This window comes from Phacochoerus africanus, chromosome 8 (genome assembly GCF_016906955.1).
Source record: "Phacochoerus africanus isolate WHEZ1 chromosome 8, ROS_Pafr_v1, whole genome shotgun sequence".
Taxonomy (NCBI): Eukaryota; Metazoa; Chordata; class Mammalia; order Artiodactyla; family Suidae; genus Phacochoerus; species Phacochoerus africanus.
In genome coordinates, this window is record NC_062551.1 from 116,722,970 (window position 1) to 116,745,970 (window position 23,001).

Sequence of the window (23,001 nt, forward strand, 5' to 3'; positions counted from 1 at the left end):
TTGACTTCAGTTATTGTACCTTTTAGCTTCAGAATGTCTATTTGTTTCTTTCTTATAATTTCTATCTCTTTATTGATATTCTCTATTTGTTGAGACATCAGTTTCTGGACAGTTGATTTAAAGTCTCTGCCCAATAAGCACAATATCTGGGCTTCCTCAGGGCCAGTTCTTTGATTACATTTTCCCTCATATTAATAAGACAAACCATCTTTTATTCTTCCTCTGACTCATAATTTTTGTAAAAAGCTCAAAAACTTGAATATTTTAATGTGACATGGAAATAAGATTACCTTCCTTTTATTGGGCTTATCTTTGTTGTTTGTTGTGGCTTGTTTTTGTTTTATAGTGATTCTTTTAAACACTTTCTGTAATATCTGTATTCTTTTTCATTTCTGGCCACTGAAGTAAGTGCTTAGCTTACTGATGAGCTTGTGTTTTATCCAAGTTATCTTAAATACCTGATGCCAAAAGAAAGAAAGAAAAAAGAAAGAAAAGAAAAGAAAACAAAACAAAACAAAAGAGAAGAGAAGAGGGGAAAAAATCACACTCCCAATTTTAGCAAATTGGCTGAGGTGTAGTATTCCTTTAATGCTCATCCAAGCTTTTTTACAACCCTGCCACTACCTTCAATTCTTGCCTACTCAGATCCTGCAAGTCAGCTAGAGGTAAAAGATTAGTCTTCTTGGTCTTTTCTGAGCATATGTACAACAAAGGTCATATTTGTGTACTTTTCAATTCTTCAGTATATCTTTTTTCCCAACTTCTTCATTCCCAGGCACTTTGTTCTGTTTAATGCTTGTCCTCTCTTATCCACAGCCTCAGACATTAGTGTTAAGTATATAACTTTAAATGCTTTTAGCAAACACTGCCTTGGAGTAGTTCTAGCTGTGACTGCTCTAAGTCAGGAAAAACAAAGACAAGCCTTTGCTCTGGTGCTTCAGGGAGTCATCAGACTGATCAAAATACTGAACCATAATTCTCTGAGAATAAGGTTCATATTGTTCCCTCTGGCACTAGCAATTTGCACAACAAGCTCAGGATGTTTGCTTCATAGTAACCACTAATCTGAGAGGTGGAGGATGGCAAGTAGTCAATTTAAAATGCCAAAGTCTCTTCTTAATTCAATGCGGCAATTTGTTTTTCATTAACTTTTCCCCTTATTATTGTAAATTTTGGACTAGCTTCCAGATTTCTAGAGAAGTTTATTCTGACTAATTTTTGTCTTTATAGTTCTTTTGGTGGTAGGACAGAGCTCTGGAGATCCCTATTCTGCCATTTCTAGCACTATCTTTTTTATATTTTTAAAAATAAATTTTAATATTTAATATCAAAATTATTCTTTAATTTCCTTTCTCTTTTTAAATAAACTATCTACAGAAGATCAATCATCATTTGAACATAAAAATATAAAAGAAGCATGAAAGGTTCTTACCATTCTTCCAGAGAAGTTTCAAACTGTCAAAATAAAAGATCTCAATAAAAATCAAATTTTAGAATTCCAAATCAACAGTAAACTTAACTCACACTTCAAGACACTGATAAAATTGTAATTACTTCACATTCGCCAGTATATTTTTGTCAAATTATACTCTATTATTTCCACAACAGTTATATATTTATCCTACCTAATCCTATTCTTTTATTATTATCCCCACCTAATTGTTCTTACCTTTCATCTGTTTCTAAATTTTACCCTTTCATAAAGGGTCATTTCAAATGCCATTTACTCCTAAAATACTTTCCACACAATTAGAAGTATAATTATACCCACTGAATTTTAATGTATCACTAAAGAGTAGAAAACACATAATCTCTTGTGAGTTCACAAATAGTTAATTTTTCATAGTATTATCTCTCTTATAGACTATAAACTCCTTGGTAGGAATGAAGTTCTACATATATATTCTAACACTATCCTATGCTATAAAGGGGCACAAATTGACAAAAACACAAGGAATATATAGTCATAATGTTATAGGTTTCATAGGTAATCTCCAATTCAAGATTTTTAAATTAGACACGTATGATTACTTCTCAATTCCCATATCATACTACAATTTCTAGGGAAAAATAGATAGGCATGTCAATAATATCACTAGAATATATTTTGAGAAGAATTCCCAGAAACAATCATTGGATGAGACTGATAGCGAAAACATATCAAAGCAAAGTGTAACTCAGATGGGATAAGTGGAGATCATTTTCGGGAAGGTGAAAGGTTTCTCTGTGAAGCTCATGAGAAATTGTCAGATGTGAGAATAAGCAGATGACTATCAAAGTAAATAAATGAGGGGCTGTCTGTGATGAGAAGGGCCAGACCAGTCTACTTGCTTAAAATCCAAAGAATTGAGAATACATGGCTGAGAAGTTACCTTCTAGTCATTGCCATGAGAAGAATTCTCTAACCACACTGAAGATCTAAGATGGAGAGACTAAGAATGGAAGTTATGGTTCTAGACAGAAACAAAACAGACTCTACATAACTAGCAGAATCAGGTGAGAGGAAAAACAAAAGCAGATTTATCAATGAGTGAGGCTTCAAACTAAAAAGTAAGCTCATTAAGGCAGAAGTGAAGGTTCACAACTTTTCTGCCTTAGCATACTGCCTCCTATTTACAATGAGCCTAAATAAAATTTTTTATGTATTGGATAAAAGCCTTTGATGTAAGCAGATTTTGACAGCTGCTAAAAAGCAAACAAATAATAACAACAAAAAATTAAAAAAACTTATGTTAGTAACTAGTAATCAGTCTGGTGTTGGGAGACATGTTTCTACAATCTTTTTTTAACCTCTTTGTTTCTATTTTTCTATGCTGAAAACTGCATCTTCTCCTGCTTTACTTTACCCCATATTCCTGCTTGAAAAACAGTCACAGTGCTGGTAAATGAATTAAGCTTAAGAACAAAGACCTAAAGGCATAAGTTATTCATATGGTCAGCTGAATGAGGACATGATGCCTTGATCTAGGCATGCCTGACCCATTAAAATAAGAGAAAGAGGAACGTCATGGCCCCAACTGGTTTATGAGCAGTCCGTAGCAGAATACGCATCAGCAAGGAAACCGAGGTGCTAACCTAGGCACACAGGTTACCACAGATAGGCATGCCATTTGCGGAAGCACAATGATGATTCTCTAGATGCTATGCATAGACAGCTAACACCAAGCTTCCTCAAATGCTAATGATCGTTAAATGCCTAAAGGTCAGAAAAAAAGCTTAACCATCTACCAGCTATGTGACTTTTAAAATAATAAAAGAATTCTTCAAATAAAAAAAAATAAAAAAAAACGATATCCTGCACCTACAACCCCCTCCTCACTTGATGTAATACTAAAGAGCACAATAAAAGCAATGTGGTTTCTTGAGGCAGCCTCCTGGTCTCTGAGACCTTGAGTCCTCTGGTTCCCACATTTAATTAAGATAAATGCCTCTGTGTCTTGTTTTATGTTAACTTTTTCTTAAGTTCCACAGCACCCATTCTTCAGCCCTCACCTGCTGAGCTGGTCTTGGCAGCCTGGTCCATAATTTATAAATGCAAAGACAAAAAAAACAGTATCCAAATATTTAAGGAAAGATTAGAGCATGAAAAATAATAAATTATTTCAGATATAAGAGAAATACCATAATGAACAAAAGTGAATATAATAATAAATTCAATGCATACATATAGATATTTATCTTTTCTCCACAATATTAAAAACAAAAAACCAAAATTTAGTATACACAAGAATATCATTATCCAAATATAAAAGACTTTAAAAAGTAATCATTTCATTACCAGTATATATGAGAATTTAGTTTGTTATAAAATTTACATTTCAAATTAATGGAGATGAACAAGTCAATTAATGATATTAAGATAATTTGAAATAATTAAAAATAATGTGTCATCTCTGCCTCATACAATAAAAATAAACTTCAGATGGTTAAAGAAGCTTAATGTTTAAAAAAAGTATTAGAAATGATTTAAAAATTTGATAATATGAGAAAGAATTTTTAAAACAATAAAAAAAATCCCAGAATTTGTCAGATAACACATTGGTCAAGATGCAAATGTCACAATGAAAAAACTACCACAAATAAGTTTAAAAAAAAAAAAAGAGTTCCCATCATGGCTCAGCAGAAGCAAATCTGACTAGGAACCATGAGGTTGTGGGTTCAATCCCTAGCCTTGCTCAGTGGGTTAAGGATCTGGCATTGCTATGGCTCTGGCATAGGCCAGCAGCTATAGCTCTGATTAGACCCCTAGCCTGGGAACCTCAATATGCCACAGGTGCAGCCCTAAAAAGACGAAAGACAAAAAAACAAACAAAAAAAAACAAACAAAAAAAACTAGTGCAATCAGAAAAAAATCACAACAAAAAAAGATGAGATATCTATCAATATTTCTATAAATATATAAAAATAACACAAGAAAGAAATGGGGAAAACTACATGAATAGTAATTAACAAAAAATTAAATACAAATGGAAAGAATGGGTAAGATGCTTTACTTCATGTCAATTGATCTATTTATTTATCTGCATCTATAGACATGCACACACAATTATTCCCAGATACACATTAAACGAATACTATATACACAAATATGTTACAAAACCAATATTTTAGCATTAAGTTTTAATCAATTTTCCCATCTTCCCCATTACTTTCCACTTAGTCCTTTGTTCTAAATAGGTTGTTGTATTGTCTTTCCTTAGGCCTGTAGTATAGTAGTATAAGTGACTCAATGGAATTTTAAAAAACCCCAAAGAGACTAAATTCATCTGCATTATAACTAATGAATACAACTGTTGGAAATCCCAGTGAGTGTTTGCATGTAACATGACAAGCTTATTCTAAACTGTGTATGTACCAAAAACAGTCAAAGAAGTTTTAAAAAGGAAAAAAAGGGAAATACCATATCAAGTATCAAAACATATTATGAAGCATGAAAATTAGTAAAATGAGGTACTATAATAGGGAAGTAAAATTAACCAATGGAATAAAGCTATTAAAAAATACTCATATATGAAAACTTGACATATGACAGAGGTGATATAGCTGATTTCTAAGAAATGATTGGATTTTGCAATAATATTGATGTTGAGAAAAATAATTTTCTATATTTTTAAAAATGAAAGCAGCTTCCTATTCCATTCTCACACGGCAAAGTAAATTCACACTGTTGGAATACCTCCCTCTTATTATAAAATATCTGTAGATGTGAATACTAATACTGAATACTATTTCCCACAACTGTGACCTTCTTTCATCTGGAAAAAATACTCATACCTTTGAACTTTTATTTCAATAGTCAATTTCCAATAAATATCCTATTCAAAAGTCCAAATCATCTTAAAAGCATAGGCTATATTTATCAAACAATATGAATTTTTTTTTTTAATTTAAAAACACACTCCCTAGGTTTTAAAAGCTGCCTTGTGCAAAACCTGACATAATTAAAAAATCATTCCTGGAGTTCCCATTGTGGCTCAGTGGTTAACAATACCGACTAGCATCCATGAGGCCATGGGTTTGATCCCTGGCCTTGCTCAGTGGGTTAAGCATCCAGCGTTGCTGTGGGCTGTGGTGTAGGTCGCAGATGGGGCTCTGCTGCTGTGGCTGTGGTATAGGCCGGCAGCAACAGCTCCAATTCAAGCCCTAGCCTGGGAACCTCCATATGCTGCAGGAGTAGCCTTAGAAAGACCAAAAAAAAAAAAAAAATCATTCCTGAATCCATTCATTTAGGAGTATTTAATGCCCATAATGTGCCAGGTTTTAGTAGGTATTGGTTAGTGGTGAATTATAAATAGAATCTAACTCCCAAAATCTAGCAATCACATAGGACAGAGAGAAAGAAACAACTAAGATACAATGTGCTGTCACAGTAGTGGTCAGTAAAATGTCATATGAGATTCAAGAAACGACAGCAACGAAGCTTTGGAGGGCAAAGTTGGTTTGTGGAAAGTGATTGTTAAATAGAGATAAAAGAAGATGCATAGGTCAAGGCCCAGAAGTAAGGAATTAATCAAAGCTAAAACAGAGTAGGTGAAGGTACACGAAGCTTAAGAGTAGATATTATCTTATAAAGGACTTTCCTGTCATGCCAAAGAATATGAATTAACCATTGTTGACAAGAGAGATTCAGGGGAGGGTTTTAGGCATATATTGGCAATAATATATTTAGAAAGAGAAGGCATATGGCTTGATTTAAGGAGGAAGGATGGGATGAGGAAATGACTACAGCACAGGTACCAGTGAAAGGGCCCTTATAGTAACCCAGGCAAATGAGAATGGTCTGGATGAAAATCCCACAGTACTGACAGAAGGAATTATCCACATTTGAGACACTTCCAGAGGTGGAATCAAAACAAATTAGTAACTGTATATAAACGGTGAGGAAAAGCAAGCAGTCCATATAATTAATCAATGTTCTGGCTTATATTACTGGGTAAATAATGTGCCATTAACTGCACCTGGGAACACAAAAGAAAGAAATAACTAGTTCAGGAGTTCCTGTTGTGGCTCAGTGGGTTGAGAGTCCGACTAGTATCCATGAGGATGTGGGTTCAATCCCTGACCCCACCCAGTAGGGTAAGGATCTGGCGTTGCCATGAGCTGTAGTGTAGGTCGCAGATGTGGCTCAGATCTGATTTTGCTGTGGCTGTGGGGTAGGCCAGCAGGTGTCGCTAGGATTGGATCCCTAACCTGGGAACCTCCATGTGCCACAAGAGCAGCCCTCAAAAAGCAAAATAATAATAATAATAATAATAATAATAATAATAATAATAATAATAAAGATGTTTAGCTGGGATTGAGTATATGAGTCTTATTTAAAAAAAAAAAATCTGAGCTGGAAATCTCAATTTGGTGTAAGCACACAGTACATAAATGACATAAATTCAAATGGGATCATCCAAAGGCAGATTAGAAGGAGAAGAGGATGAAGCTGGGAAGCATCAGTATTTCCAATATGGCCAGAGGAAAAACGGTCAGTCATGAAGACTGGAAGGTATATCTACTAAAGTAGGAATCAAGTCTGTTGAGTGTCTAGTTAGTAGAGGAGACACACAAAAATGGAATTAGATTTTTCCAGAAGGAGAAAGTGGTCAACAGTTTCATTTTTGCCAGTACACCAGAGCCAAATTTCCATTTTACTCACTTACTTTAATTTGTGTTGTATATGCACAGGTACCTGTGTATCTCAGTATTGTATTCAACAATGCATCAGTCACTACTGCATAAGAAGCCACTCTTCAACTTGGTGGCGAAAAACAATCCCTGTTTTATTTATTCATAATGTTGTGAGTCCCCAATGTAAGCTGGGCTTAGCTGTGTGGTTTCTTGGTCTTGTGAGGTAGTGTGACCTCAAACTAGCGCAGTCATCTGACAATTTGACTAGGATAGATAGTTAAAAGACAGTCTCGCTAACAAGTCTGATGGTGTGTGCCTCCTACAGATTGATCATTGATCCTCAAGGAGGCTAGATTAGGCTTCTTTACACCTGGGAAATTTTTATGGAAGTGAAAGCATGAAAGAAGAAGCTTCAAGGCCTCTTGAGATTTTTCTTAGAAGTCGTATGACATTGCTTCTAATATATTTGCTGTTCAAAACAAGTCCCAAGTCCTATCTATGTTTAAAGGTTTAGAAAACAGACTGCCTGTTAATGAAAGAAGGTGTAAAGGAGGAGGGTGGTCATTTTCAATCCACCATTATCTTACCTTGGCCCCAAGGATATATATGTCTCCTCTATGTAAAATGTATCAAAGAATTAAATATAAGTGCTAAAACTGTAAAACTCAAAGAAAAAAAAAAACATGTAAATCTTCATGACCTGAGATCTGGCAGTGAATTCTTAAATATGACAACAAAAGCACAAGCAACAAAAGGATAAATTGAACATTATCAAAATCAAAATTTTGTACAGTACAAAAACTTTGGACAGTATAAAGAAAGTGAAAGACAACCTACATAAAGGAAGAAAAATTTGCCAATCATATACCTGATTAGGATCTAGTACTGCAATATATGAAGGACTCTTACAATTCAATAACAACAACAAAAAAATGAACTATGAAAAACAGATTGGAGGTTCCTCAAAGTACCTTAATTGACAAAGTAATTCTACCCCTTGGTTTATACCCCAAATAACTGAAAACAGGCACTCAAACAAATCCTGTACATGAAGGTTCATATCAGTCCTATTTATAACAGACAAAAGATGGAAACAAACCAAATGTCCATTAACAGATGAATAGTTAAACAAATTGTGGTAGAGACATACAATGGAATATTATCCAGTCATGAAAAATGAGATCCTAATATATAGCGCAATATGGATGAACCTCAAAACGATACATTAAGTAAGAGCAGCCAGACACAAGATCAGATGTTGTACGAGTTCATTCATACAAAAACTTCAGAAAAAATAAATCCACAGAAATAGAAAGGAGATTGTGGTTGCCAGGCCAAAGTAGAGAGGAAAATGAGTATTAAATCTTTAATGCATACTGGGTTTTATTTTGGAGAGGTGAAAATGTTTTGCAACTAGATAGAGGCGCTGATAGAACAACTTTTTGAATGTACTAAATGCCACCAAGTTGTTCACTTTAAAATGGTTAGTTTTGTGTTATATGAATTTCATCTTAATAGAAAAAAATCTGAGAAAATTAAAGTATGAACACTAGTAATAATGCATCAATGTTGGTTCATTAGTTACAACAAATTACTACACAACAAATGTACTACATAAAAATAAGATATATTAAAACTGGGTCCACAGTATATATGAAATCTCTGTATTACCTTTCCAATTTTTCTAAAAATCTAAAACTGTTCTAAAATAGCAAAAGTTTATTTTTTAAAAAATCCAATATTATCTAAAAGAATATGAAACATTAATTACCTAACTAAAAGAAAGGAAACTATGTTAAAGAAAAAAGGATATGGCCACAGTTTTAAGTACAGGATTAATAAACATAATCAAATAAATATGAAGCCCTATAGTTCGTGTGGGAATCAAAACACTCTGGGCTAAAAAACAAAAGAGAGTTCAAAATCCAAAGACACTTCTGAGCCTCCAAATTATCACAGTAGTGTTATGGACTGAACTGTGTCCCCTCCCCCCGCCCCCAATTTCACACATTGAAGCCCTACATCTCCAATGTAACTGTACTGGAAGATAAGGCCTTTAAGAAGATAAATTTCAATGCTGTCACACGGATGGGGTCCTAATTCAGTAACACTTGTGTTTTTATAAGAAGGGGAAGAGACACCTGAGCCCTCGCCCCAAGAAATGGGCACAGAGAAAAGGCTTGTCCTGGGACACAGGGAGAAAGAGGCTGCTTGCAAACCAAGAAGAGATTCCCCAATAGAAACCAACCCTGGCAGCACCTTGATCTTAGACTTCCAGCCTCTGTGAGAAAAGAAGTTTCTCTTTAAGCTACCAGGTCTGTGGTATTTCGTTATGGCAGCCTGAGCAGACTAAAGGACCAAACATACTAATTGGTGAGTGTTTTAAGAGATGAACTGACTGTGGAAGGAAGTACAAGAAAAATGGGTATAATAGAATGGGAAACAGTGGATGTGTCAAGAAGTGAAGTTTCAAATGAAATATAACAGAATTAACAGAATGAGAGAACTCAAAGTACTTGGTCAAAAGGGTCAGATGATTAAACAATAGGTTTCAGAACTAAAACAGATACAAAGTGCTGCAAGAAAAGCAAAGTTTTCCTATTATAAGTATTTTTACATTCATGTTACTTGGTCCTCACAGCAGACATACCCTCAGACTTAGGGATGACTCAGTACAATGGTGAATAGGATGTTCTTAAGTCTCAGACACAGCTGGTCTGAATGCTGACTCTGGGAGAAACGAACCTTTGGAATGATTTTCCTCATCCATAAATGGGGATAATGGCAGTTTCTACCTCATGAGGTCTCCATAGGCATTCAATAAAACCATGCTTATTAAGTGTTTAATACAGCCTATGATATATAGCAAGCACTTAATTAATACTAGCTTTACTATCGTTGTTATCACAATATAATTATTCTTTTTGTGCAATATATTCTTTATATTTTGAGGAATGACTTTTAAATGCTTTCTATGCCATTAAGTCATGGTAGCATCTTAAGGACTTGTGTTGATTAAATGAAGAGGAAATTTTCAATTTAGTAGAGATCATTCCAAATTAAGACTATCTCCAGTCTAGGAGAAAAAGGTGGAAGAAAAAAATACAACAAAAGCTCTTATTTGTCTGGGAAGTTATGCAGGTGATTGTTTCCATCACTTCTGCATTGCTTTCTCATTCTTTACAAAAATAAATATAGAGAAAATGTTCACAGTAACTGACTCTGAAGAATTTTTAAGATTTCAGAATTGTATTTAAAATTCTATGAGTGGATGGACAAATTTATGGCAGCTGGCTCATTTACATAATATATTTACACAAAATGCTGCATTTTCAGTTTTCTTGAGGATAAGCTGTAAAACATAATCATACTATGTGAATTATTTTACCTAAGGTAATATTTTACCTGGCCCATTATCCACAGTGTTTAACAGTTCATTACCTGCTCAGAATCTCTAGCAGGACTGGGTAAAGAACATGGGCTTTGATAACAGAGAAAGTGTTTTCAAGGCCCAATTCTGTTTTGTGACTTTGAATAAGATTCTCAACTATTTTAAATTATTATTTCCTCATCTGTCAGTAAGACATAATAACAATCATTCAACAATAGCTTTGAGCTATTTCAATGGTTGATAATAGCTACTATAATTGCTTACTAAAATACCTATGAATCTATTTTCATTTTTAACAACATGCATAATTATTAACTAAGACACATGGAGTTCCCATTGTGACTCAGTGGGTTAAGAACCTGACATAGTGTCCCTGAGGATGCAGGTTCAATTCCTGGCCTCGCTCAGTGGGTAAAGGATCTGGCGTTGCTGCAAGCTGCAGCATAGGTAGCAGATGGGGCTGGGATCTGGCGTTGCTGTGGCTGTGGTTGTTGCTCCTGGCCTGGGAACCTCCATATGCCACAGGTGTGGTCATAAAAAGAAAAAAAAAAAGAAAACACAGGTGAAGTCTATAGCATATCATATTAATTAATATTAATTCTCTTCTATCTACTTAATATACTCCTCAAAGCCCAGGCCACATTATACCTGTGACCTGCAAAGCATTTTCTGAAGGGGTATTCTAATTTGGGGAAACAAGAAACAGAGATAAATATAATACTAATATAGAATAATACACAATGTTATACAAATAACAATAGCTAATGTATATATTGAGTGAGTAACATATGCTAGTAGCACTTTAACACAATATCATTATCTCCATTCCCATCTAAGTTTCCAAAATATGAGGCTCTAAGGGCTGTGATCTCAAAGACTGTATTTTAATGCCACTAGAAGGGGACAGCACTGTATGTTAAGCATGATGAAGAGCATTGGACCTTTCTCAGAGCCAGATCTAGTAACATGGTAAAGGAAGAGAAATAGCACAAATCTCTGGCAAACTTACCTTCCTGTCTGGGGAGTGGAACTGTGCATTAATTGCTTAGAAGCATAATGTTAAAAAAGGTATGAGAAGGTTTTTATCATTCCTAAATAATCCTTTGAAAATAACTGAGTTACAGTGATTTTAAAACTGAACTCCCTTCAGAGCATAATAAAGGCAAACTTTAAGAGGTTAAAAAGACAAAGAAAGAATCATTATATTCTCTTTTAACAGACCCTATTAAATTTTTCTTTAGAACAAAATAACTCATTAAAAAGGGCATTCTGTCCTTTTATATACCAATTTACTTACCTAATCATCTAATCAGTTTAGTGTCTCTAAAAAGGATATAAATACTATTTAATTTACTAGTCAAGTTGGCTTATGGAAATTACTACTTAGCATGATTGCCTCTGGATAAAGAACAAACAGGAAGGAAAAAAAATCTAATAAGGTCGTTTTACCCTTCTGAAGTGACACTATCAAAAACATGTCTAGATTAGTAAATTACGCACCTGAGCAAAGATTTGATACAGCATTCCAAGAATCATTAAAAAAAATAATAATTCCCTAGGTTCTTGAAGTAACAGACCTTTTTAGGCTCTTTAGACCTTACAATAATGTCAATGTTTTAACTATCACTTACCTTTTTCAAATTCTCCTGTATTTTAGACTCCACATCTTCAATGTGTGAAATCATTTTGTTGACACATAGTGCTGGGATATTTACTAAAGCACAGCTTTTACGTCGGCATGGATAGCTAAAGTAAATGCCTTTATTCACTCCTACAGATAAAGCAGATAGAAGACATCAGTTCGCAGTTATATATGGAATACCAAACCTTGATTTTAGAATATGCAAAATGTATTCTGCTCTACCAATACTAACACTCTTAGACTTTCTTTAACAGATTGATAAATGTCAGAGGATTATAGAATTAATTTATTTTATTATAGAATGAAGTAATCTGAAGGCTAAAATAAAATATTCATTGATAATTTAAAATGTAATAAATAAAAACAAACCTAAGAAGCAAGAATAAAACTTCAAGCAAAGTTAAAATGTTCCATAGCATCATGGAAAAAGAAAGGAAAAAAGGCAGGAGACCATTTGTTTCTAAATAGATCCTGAATCACTTTAAAAATGACTTTGAAATATATTTTAAGTTCTCCCCTCAAAGAGACTCCACATCTTCTAATGTAAATAATGTCCAACCACTCAGGCATTGAAGAAGTTCTGCCTTAAATCCAGCATGGGTTCTCTTGCTAAAGAAGAAGAAAAAAAAAAAAGCAGGTCCCCATCATCCTCATAATAACCTCATTTTCTACCTTCCATTTCTGAAAATTGGAGTCTCATATGAAGAGTGATTGATGTTCTCACTATGGCATTCAGGTTGTACTCATCATAAAATCCACTCAGTCTGATGTGCCTCAGTGATTCTAATCCTGGCATGTCCCAAATCAACTGAAGGTTGCAGAAGCATAGTTGTCCATGAAACTCCACCAAAGTGCTTACTTGCAATCCTTTTGCCTCTAAGGACTCTATTGGACTGGATGACAGCCGAAACCACTGATGTTAAATGCAAGGCACAAAATAGGCTCAGTGACTCAATGAGAACAGTCTGATGTCCTCATTTCAGTTGACCTTGAGGAAAACAGAGGGAATGCTGTTGCCTCCAGATTGTGCCTTTTGTTTCAATATTTACACACAGAGATGGTAAATATTTTAGATAGCTTCATTTAAACTGCAAACGTTTAAACATCTTTTAAATGAAATTGTGTAATCTCTTCCTCCAAAAGTGAGTCTCTGTCAAAACGGCATATCTGTTTCATTTATAAATGTTTACTCTGTCCCATTTATATTCCTATCCTGTATGTGGAATAATAGCCCATATAGAAATGTATACATTTTTAACATTTTTGAGTGCTAAAACTATGTGTCAAATATCAGACTATGCTAAGTACTTTTGATGCCACATTTTATCTAATCCTCACAATAATCTTATAAAATGGGATTATTACCTTGATTTCATGTATGAGGAAATCAAAGCTTATAGATGTTATATAAAGTGTCCCATTGCACAGACCTGGGAGATGGGAGAGCTAGGAACTGAACCACATCTCCCTGGCTTTGGAGTGTAAGCAATACCATCAAGTTTGCTCTTGTATTTTTTAAAATGTGGTAAAATAATGAGAAGTGGTTTTCAAAATATACTTCACAGCACCTCACTATCACTTGCTTTTGAAATTTGAATGTTCGTTCAGATAGCAGTGCTGATATTCTAATGCAGTTGAGTTTGCTTTGACCATAGTGAACAAACACACTTGCTATGACTATTTTTTTGTGTTATATTCCAATTTTCCTCTTTTGTTCTTACACAGATAGATACAGAGTTTCATCTCTGTAACAAAGGACCAAAAAACAAGCTGGTAAAAATTACATATTGGGAGTTCCCATCGTGGCGCAGTGGTTAACGAATCTGACCAGGAACCATGAGGTTGCGGGTTCGATCCCTGCCCTTGCTCAGTGGGTTAACGATCCAGCATTGCCATGAGCTGTGGTGTAGGTTGCAGATGCGGCTCGGATCCAGCGTTGCTGTGGCTCTGGCGTAGGCTGGTGGCTACAGCTCCAATTCGACCCCTAGCCTGGGAACCTCCATATGCCGCAGGAGCGGCCCAAGAAAACGGCAAAAAGACAAAAAAAAAAAAATTGATCTCCTATCCAAAGATCCTGAAAAAGGCATGTTGCCCTTCCCTCTAGAAATAAGATTTTAATATACATTTTTTCCTCTTTAAATTATTTTTATTTTTTCCATTACAGTTGGTTTACAGTGTTCTTTCAATTTTGTACTGTACAGCACACATACATATATACATTCTTTTTCTCACATTATTCTCCATCATAAGTGACTAGATATAGTTCCCAGTGCTATACAGCAGGATCTCATTGCTTATTCATTCCAGGTTTTAATATACATTTAACAACCAGGCAATTGTCCTTATACTCAAAGCATTTGTTGCTTCATTAAATGTGGAGAAAACAAGGAGAGCAATGACTCATTTAACATTTTTCTACATGTGACACTTTCAAAGTACTAATTGAAAATTAATTTCCAGAACACCCTATTGTTTACAATTAACATTTTACATAGGGTAAAGTGGGGAAAATGAAATACTGTGAATAATCCTACACTAAAGTCGGTAAGAGACATGGCATCATAAGCGGCAGAAGATATAACCAGAAATCAGGAGTTCTCATTACTGCTTTATTCTAACACATGCACAGCATAAGTTAAAACTTTCCTTTCCATTTCTTTCTAATTTACCCAAATTAAAGATACACCTGATCACTAAACGAGGTGTCCATGGTCACTCATTTTTTCAACTTGATAATTATGCTTCATAAGCTAAAACTACTCAGTCTCTAACCTCAGATTCTCACTGAATAAATGAACGAGTTGGTGAAGTATTATGTAAGGTCATTTTCACCTAAAATTCCATGATACAATAAATTAATGGTTTTAGTCAAACATAAATTGATAGAGCTCTGATTCACGAAGCCTATGCACAAACAATCAGGGTGAGTATTTAAAGAATTAAACTCAGGAACGGCGCTCTAAAAACCTTTCCAACTCCAACTTCCTTGCTCAGAATCAATATACAAGAGCAAGATGCTGCTGGACCTCGGCCAGGGCTGAGGTTTGTTGAGACTACAACATAAAACCTCCATTTGAGGAAAAAATGTGGATAGCGAAACAATGGTCTATGTTCATTAACTGTCAACTCTTCTTGCTCAGTGAATTTGATCCTTACATAATTTATTCAGAGCCCCAATAATTTAAGATTTTATCACTACCATTTTTACATCTCTTCTGATTTTCATATGTATTTCCTATACATCCATCATCTCAACTACTGTATCATCTGTTAATCTGGAAGTGGGCACTCTCAGTAAAAAACTTACAGGAACACAAATTTATTTTTCACATTCAATAATCCCTTTTAACAACTCGATATTCTTTCCAAAATGTAGATAAATTAGTGCTCTTGAGTTTAGAAATAATTTCTTCTCCTTGCAAAGCCTCTTTGTGATGAACAGAAAGCATCTTTAACATTTTTTATGAAAAACAAAGCTCTAGTTTTGTTATACACTGGGAGCGGGGAAAGGGGAGGAGGGAGACTTTTTCCTGAGTAAAGAATGAATATGCGGAGTAACTCATAGAAATTATCGAATCTGAAGAACAGAAAGAAAAATAAAAAAAAAAAAAAGAACAGAACCTCAAGGAATTATAAGGAAAAAATCAAACAATCCAACACACATGTGAAGCTGAAGGTCCAGAAGGAGAAGAAAGTGAAGTCTGGAGTAAAAAATATTCTGGAAATAATAGCCAAAATTTTTTGAAAATATGAAGACAAAGACTCACATATCCAAGAAACTCAATAAATCTTGTATGGTTAAAATATAAAGAAAACTATGTCTGGGAACATCATAGTCAAATTGCTGAAAACCAATCATAGCAATGAAATCTTTAAGGCAGCCAGATAACAAAAGGACATGTTACATACAGGGCACTTGGATATGAATAACTGCCACATTTCTCATCAGAAATAATACAGGCCAGGTTATAATGGAAAAATATCTAAAGTACAGACAAGCAGGCAGGAAAGAAGGAAATTAGGGAGAGAAGGAGGGACAAACATTAAAGAAAAAGTAAATTTGACATCAAAATCAAAACATTCGGCTTACCTCAATAAGATATTAAAACAAATGAAAAGACAAGCAAGAGAATGGGAGGAAATAGATACAGATCCAAAAAATTACTTGTATCTGGAATGTATAAAAAAATTTACAACTTACTATACAGGAAGACCATCTAATAAAAAATGAGCATAAGACTTGGACTCTTCCAAAAGACAACATGCAATTGACTAATAAGTATGCTCAGCATCATTAATCATCAGAAAAATGCAAATTTAATTCACAGTGCAATACCACTTGACAATCTCTATAATGCCTAAAATTTAAAAGGTTCACAAAAGCCAGTATTCCTAAGGATATAAAACAACTATAACTCATATAGCTGGTGGAAATGTAAATTGCTTTTGGAAAACAATTTTACAGTTTCTTATAAAAATTAAACATACACTTATCATATGACTCAGCACTCCACTTGTATGCATTTACCCAAGTTAAATAAAAACATGTCCAGAAAAAGACTTGTGTGTAAATATTCATAACAGCTTTATTTATAGTAGTCTCAAATTAGAAAATCTCAAATTTTCATCAGTGGTTGAACAGATAAATGATACAGTACTCATGCAAGGGAATACTATTGAGCAATAAAATGAACAAACTACTAATAATACTCAACAACATGGGTGAATCTCACTAACCTCCTCTGAGCTTTTGAAAGAAACTGGACATAAAAGAGCACAAATGGAATGATTCCATTTATTTAAAATTTTAGAATGGTAAAACTAAAATCCTATCAGTACATATGAGGGATGGGCTCAAGTGATATTGACTACAAAGGACATGAATGAACTTTCTGAAAAGATGGGAGCTTCTACATCCTGTTTAAGATGGTGGCTAAATGGATGCATACAATTGTAAAAACTCATTGACCTGCATACTTAAAATGAATGGATTTTACTGCACTTAAATTTTACCTCAACAAATTTGTTTGGTTAAAATAAACCTCCAACTATTCCCAGTGACTGAAATCAATAACCTTGTACCATTCTCCTTCTTTTTTAACTCTTTATACAGAACATAGTAGAAAACACTTCCTTGAAATGTTCTTCTTTAAGAGCTTTATTTCACATCTTCATTGCTTATTTCTCCTCATATTCCTTCATCATGACTACTTAGTAAGAAATCCTCTTTCCTCTTTCTATTCTCTCCTTTAGTCAACTTTGAGTGCCTGACTCCCAAGGAAACATCTTTAGATTCAACTTTACACTGAACTCTTGCCAAATGTACAAATCTTCTAAACTCTATCCTTCCTAGAGCCCAATTCTATCACTGAATGTAGAGAAAAGTAGACTGGACTTGTGGATCCTATGTAGATAGTATGGAGAAAGAAAATTAAAATTAGCGTGTATCTTTTAAGAAGTTGATATACCACAAACAAGGAAATAAAGAAATTCATGGTATCAGTAAACTAAAATGCCAAAGCCAGAAAGGCTACCAATGACTGGATATAGAGATGGAAAAGATAAGGAAGCCATCAGAGGGAACCCCAAGAAAGGAGGAATCTGATACATTCCAAGCAGTGAGAACAGTGCCTGGCACAGAGTCGATACTCAGGAACTATTTGGCAAATAAAAGAATGATGAGATAGTAAAGACATACAAGATAAACTTTCGGTTACAGACCCCTCTACAATACGTTTGGTATTAAACATTTGGACTTTGTCAAATACAGCCAACCAGAGGTACTCTTAAAAGGACCAAACCCATTGGCAAAGCCAGTATTTCAAAACTAAACTCATCTTCATTTCACTCAACTCCTTTCTTACTTCTCTTTTTCCATTATCAAGGTTTGCAACAGTTAAATCATTGTTGGATCCTCTTTTCAAGTTTCTATATCAATATACCAAGTCAGCTGACCAAATCTTAACAATTCCTTTGCAACATCTCTTTAATTGCTACCTTTCATATCCATTGATCCTTCATAGATTAAATCCTTATTACCTTAACCACAGACTATAATGATAAGGTAATCATTTTTTAAAAAATTAATAAACAGAAAGCTCAATTAGAGTAGGGAGACCAGCAGGAGCTATAACTCCATAACTTCCTCCCAACTTCCTTTTCCCAGGTATAAAGCAGTTCTTCTCTTGCTTTGGTGGGAACGTGCACATGGTTCTGACCCCATGGTTGCTGACTCCAAATTTGCTGACCCTAAATAAACCTATCTTTTCTGGAGAAATATCCAGCACTTTATTGTTCTAGGTCAAAAGTTTCCATATTTCCCTTATAACCAAATGATTCTGCATAGCACACTTAGACTCATACTTCCAAGCAAAGGATTTGGTAACATAACACCTCCCATGAAATATATCCAATCCAAATCCTATAGGACCAGAGACTGAACAATAATAAAAGCTCACACTTTCGAGCCTGAAATTCAAAGTGCTTCTTGACGCACCTCATTTCTAGCTTTGTTTTAACCAAATATCTTTGAATTTCTGAATCTTTCCTAGGCTGGAGTCAAAGTATTTTTTCTGTACTTTGTATTATTTCATCATTATTATTTGATGCATTCTGTTCATGCTTAAATTCTCTCCTCAACTTTTCAATACAAATATATCCTTCAAGATTCAGTTCAAATCTATCCTTGTTCATTAACAATTCTCTTCATCCTTAGAGGCCATACAAATTGGTGTTACTCAAAACACTTCTTGTCCCACAGTATTCATTTGCCATATGCTACTGTGATAGTGTGATTTAGAATAAGCAATACATATTTGGTCTTCCTCTGCTTCTGGCACAAAGCTCCTAAAACTCTTGTAATTTCCTAACTGATGAGAACAATAAAGGTGTCCTTTGTAATGTTATAAGGTGACTTCTGGACTCCACCTAAGGATGGGGACTGGTTATCAGGAGAAACAACCTTGTGATTACAGAGTTGGAACTTTCGGTCCCATCCTTGACCTCTGACCCCTAAGGGGGGAAGAGGGAATGGAGGTTGACTCAGAAATGTATATATATATATATATATATATATATATGTATGACTGGGTCACTCTGTTGTAGAGCAGAAATTGGCACAACATTGTAAATCAGCTATAATTATTTTTAATGTAATTAAAAATCTTTTTTTAGGGAGCTTCCATTACGGTGCAGCAGAAATCAATCCAACTAGTTTCCATGAGGATGTGCATTCAATCCTTGGCCTCACTCAGTGGGTTAAGGATCTGGCGTTGCTGTGAGATGTGGTGTAGGTCCCAGATGTGGCTCAGATCCCACGTTGCTGTGGCTGTGGTGTAGGCCAGCAGCTGTAGCTCTGATTCAATCCCTAGCCTGGGAACCTCCATGAGCTGTGGGTGCAATCCTTACATATATATACATATATATATATACACACACATATATATATTTTTTTAAGAAAAATAGCCAATATCAGTGATTTAATCAATCCTGCCCATATAATGGAGACTCCATAAAAACTCTTAAGAACAGGTTCAGAGAGCTTCTGGGTTGGTGAACATGTGGAGATTTGGGGGGAGTGGCATGCCATATCTTGCCTTACACATCTCTTCCATCTGGCTGTTCTTGAGTTGTATCTTTTTATAATAAACCAGGAATCTAGTAAGTAAAATGTTTCTCTAAGTTCTATGGGCCACTCTGGCAAATTAATCAAAACCAAAGAGAAGGGGTATAAATTGGAATCACCAATCTATAGCTGTTGATCAGAAGCGTAGGCATCTGAAGTGGGGCAAGGGGTAGTCTAATAGAACTAAGCCCTTAACTTAGGGGATCTAACAGTATCTCCAGGTAGATGATGTCAGAATTGAGCTGAATTGTAGGACACCCAGCTGGTGTCCAAGAATGGCTTAGCGGTGGGGAAACCCCATGACCACAAACTGGAATTGACTGCAGAACCTTTAAATACCTTGTGTCATCTTTGCTCTTTCTCTATATAATTCTTTTCTATAGCATTGTACTAACTGGTGTACAGTTTTATTTTATTTGCCTTACAAGATTATACACTCCAGAGTTCCTGTCATGGCTCAGTGGAAATGAATCTGACTAGCATACATGAAGATGCAGGTTCAATCTCTGGCCTCACTCAGTGGGTTAAGGATCTGGCGTTGCCATGAGCTGTGGTGGAGGTCACAGATGCGGCTCAGATCCCGTGTTGCTGTGGCTGTGGTGTAGGTCAGCAGCTGTACTTCTGATTTGACCTCTAGCCTGGGAACCTCCATATGCCATGGTTGTGGCCCTAAGAAAAATATTATACACTCCACATAAGAATCATTTCTTAAGTATCTCTGCACACTAACAGCACATTATACTCCAGTGTCTTAAATTAATTGTTTCATAAATCGGTAATCTGACATTTTAAAAAATTTGTCCAAAACTAACTATGGCCCATAACTAACTATGTGCAATAAACTCTTAAGCCAGAACAACATTAAAATTCTATTCAGTATTTCTATTGAACAGAAACAGACAAATAATCAGAGCAGTAACATCCCAATTTTATTCTGTCAAACTGAACATCTACAGAGCAGAAATTTAACTAAATGACAATTTTTTTTTTTTGCTAAAATATAGTTGTCCACCAAAATGATCTGAGGATAAACAAATATGAAACCCTATACATAAAACATATACATTTCATCATCTCTTTCTACTTCCTTCTACATACAATATCAGAAACATTTTCTGAGCTAATATTGGATAGATTCTTAATGAATAATTTTTAATTCTGGATTTCACACCCCCAAAACATTAGTTCTTATTCTTTTTCTTCTAAGAAACATATGCTCAATAAACTGGGAAGCTTCTAGCATTTGCCAGTACTGGCATGCAGGATAAAGAAAATATTTGTTTAAAAATTACATACATTTCTGAAATTGTAAATAATTCTTATGAACCAAACTGTAATTAACGATCTATTATTAATAGTATTATGATACTGTATTCTGAATATCACATATCATTTATCTGTTAACTATTAATGATCTTTAGGATTTATTTCTTAATAAAAATATAGCTATATAGCTTACATAGGTCACTATACAATTTAGATTCGGTCCTCACCTTCAGTATTCGTCATTTTATTTTCATGAAAAACCTCAACAGCTTCCTTAGGGGCATTAAATTGAACCAAAGCTTGTGATGTGGCATTGCCTTTTTAAAAGAAAACAAAAATTTCCATGAGAAGTTAATATACATTTTTAAAATAAGCAAAATAATGTATAAAACTATGTTATGAATGTGCTGTCCTTGAAAAAGTAATATCAATATTAAACAAAATCCAGAGCAGAATATCTTTAGATGTTTTCTGTGTTTTTCAATTGGCTTAACTCTCACAAGGTATTCAGAATAGCTAAATATAAGGTTTAAAGGCTCATGGAATATCTTATGCTAATATTTAATAATTTTTACAAATAGGATATTTATATATCAAAATCCCACCAAAAAACAAAAATGAGGCAAAAGTATATTCATAGCAAAAATACACAAAACATGAAAGAAATGGTAACTGCTGGAAACATTGTATTATTAAAGTAACTATTGTGGATGATTTAAATTTATCCAAAAAGAACAGCCAAAAACAATGATTACCAGAAAAATATTATAATTAAACTATATACATTTTTCCCTGAGAAACAGAACTTGATATGACCAAATTATGAAGGAATCTAGAACTTTAAATAATATTGAGAGGTATTATTTTGCAATTAAAGCTACAGTTAATAAATAAATATGTGTGTGCAAAATAATACAGCAACATCATTTTTTTTTACATGTACCATTTGTTTATATCATTTTACTGTGTAGGATTCTAGCATAGATAAACTACAATTTTGTTAAACACTGACTTTTTTGCATTTTCTTTTTAAAAATTTTATTGAGAGTATGGTTGACCTACAGTGTCATATTAGTTTCAAGTGCAGCAACATCATATTTAATAATGAATTTTTTAACACAAAATAAAATATAAAGAAACAATACCAGGTGACATTTTAAACTCTCCAATATTTATCTATGGGATACACAGTTAACAAGAACTATATTATATATAGAATATGATGAATATGACAAATTTCATATACATATTTTAGACCCACACAGATATGGAATAAAAGCTTTTAAAGGTAGTAAATAAAATTTTATGAAAAGTTACAGTAGCTCAGGCAACAATCTCAACAATTAGAAAATAACTACAATTTCTCTGCAATTAGAAATTAGTCACATAAAATTAATTCAAAAGTACTTGGAAGTTTTATTGTGCATTTCCAAATATCAAATGTGCTAAGGAATAATTCAATGTCAAAAAAGTATGTATTAAAAATGAAAACATCAAGTTATCAAATGGCCTAATAATTCCAGTCCTAACTGTAGACCCAACAGAAATTAATAACAGATGCCCACATAATAACTTGCACTTGAACATGCATAATAACAGTATTCATAATAGCCCCAAAGTGGAAACAATACACTTACCTACTACTGAGGAACGTATAAACAATATGTGGACTATTCATACAATGCAATATTATTCAGTCCTATAAAGAAACCTCCACAAAATTCTAGTTTGAAAGAAAGAACACAGAGGAGGCCAACTACTTTAGCAATTCATTTATACAAAATGTCCAAAACAGTCTTCTATCCTGCCTCCGCCACCCCCACTGGCCAAAAAAGTCCCAGCTGTGAGAGCACTTCTATTACCTTTGAAATCTTGATACAAATATCTGAAATACGCCCATCAGTAGTTAACGCTGAGCCCTGGCACCAAATGAACCCCGGCACCAAGTGAGCCCCAGATACC

The 23,001-nt window shown here is 34.3% G+C and overlaps 1 protein-coding gene across 1 annotated transcript in view; it reads right to left on the reverse strand.

The window, feature by feature from the left end:
• CCDC178 (coiled-coil domain containing 178) overlaps nucleotides 1–22,194 on the reverse strand; it is a 425,098-nt gene extending 402,904 nt beyond the window's left edge. The window contains exons 1-4 of the mRNA XM_047791472.1: nucleotides 22,185–22,194; nucleotides 21,267–21,356; nucleotides 12,139–12,278; nucleotides 1,433–1,455 (exon numbers count right to left, since the gene is read on the reverse strand). Coding sequence (XP_047647428.1) covers nucleotides 1,433–1,455; nucleotides 12,139–12,278; nucleotides 21,267–21,356; nucleotides 22,185–22,194 — 263 coding nt within the window. The remainder of the gene's footprint in view (nucleotides 1–1,432; nucleotides 1,456–12,138; nucleotides 12,279–21,266; nucleotides 21,357–22,184) is intronic.
• Between the last annotated feature and the right edge of the window lie 807 nt (nucleotides 22,195–23,001).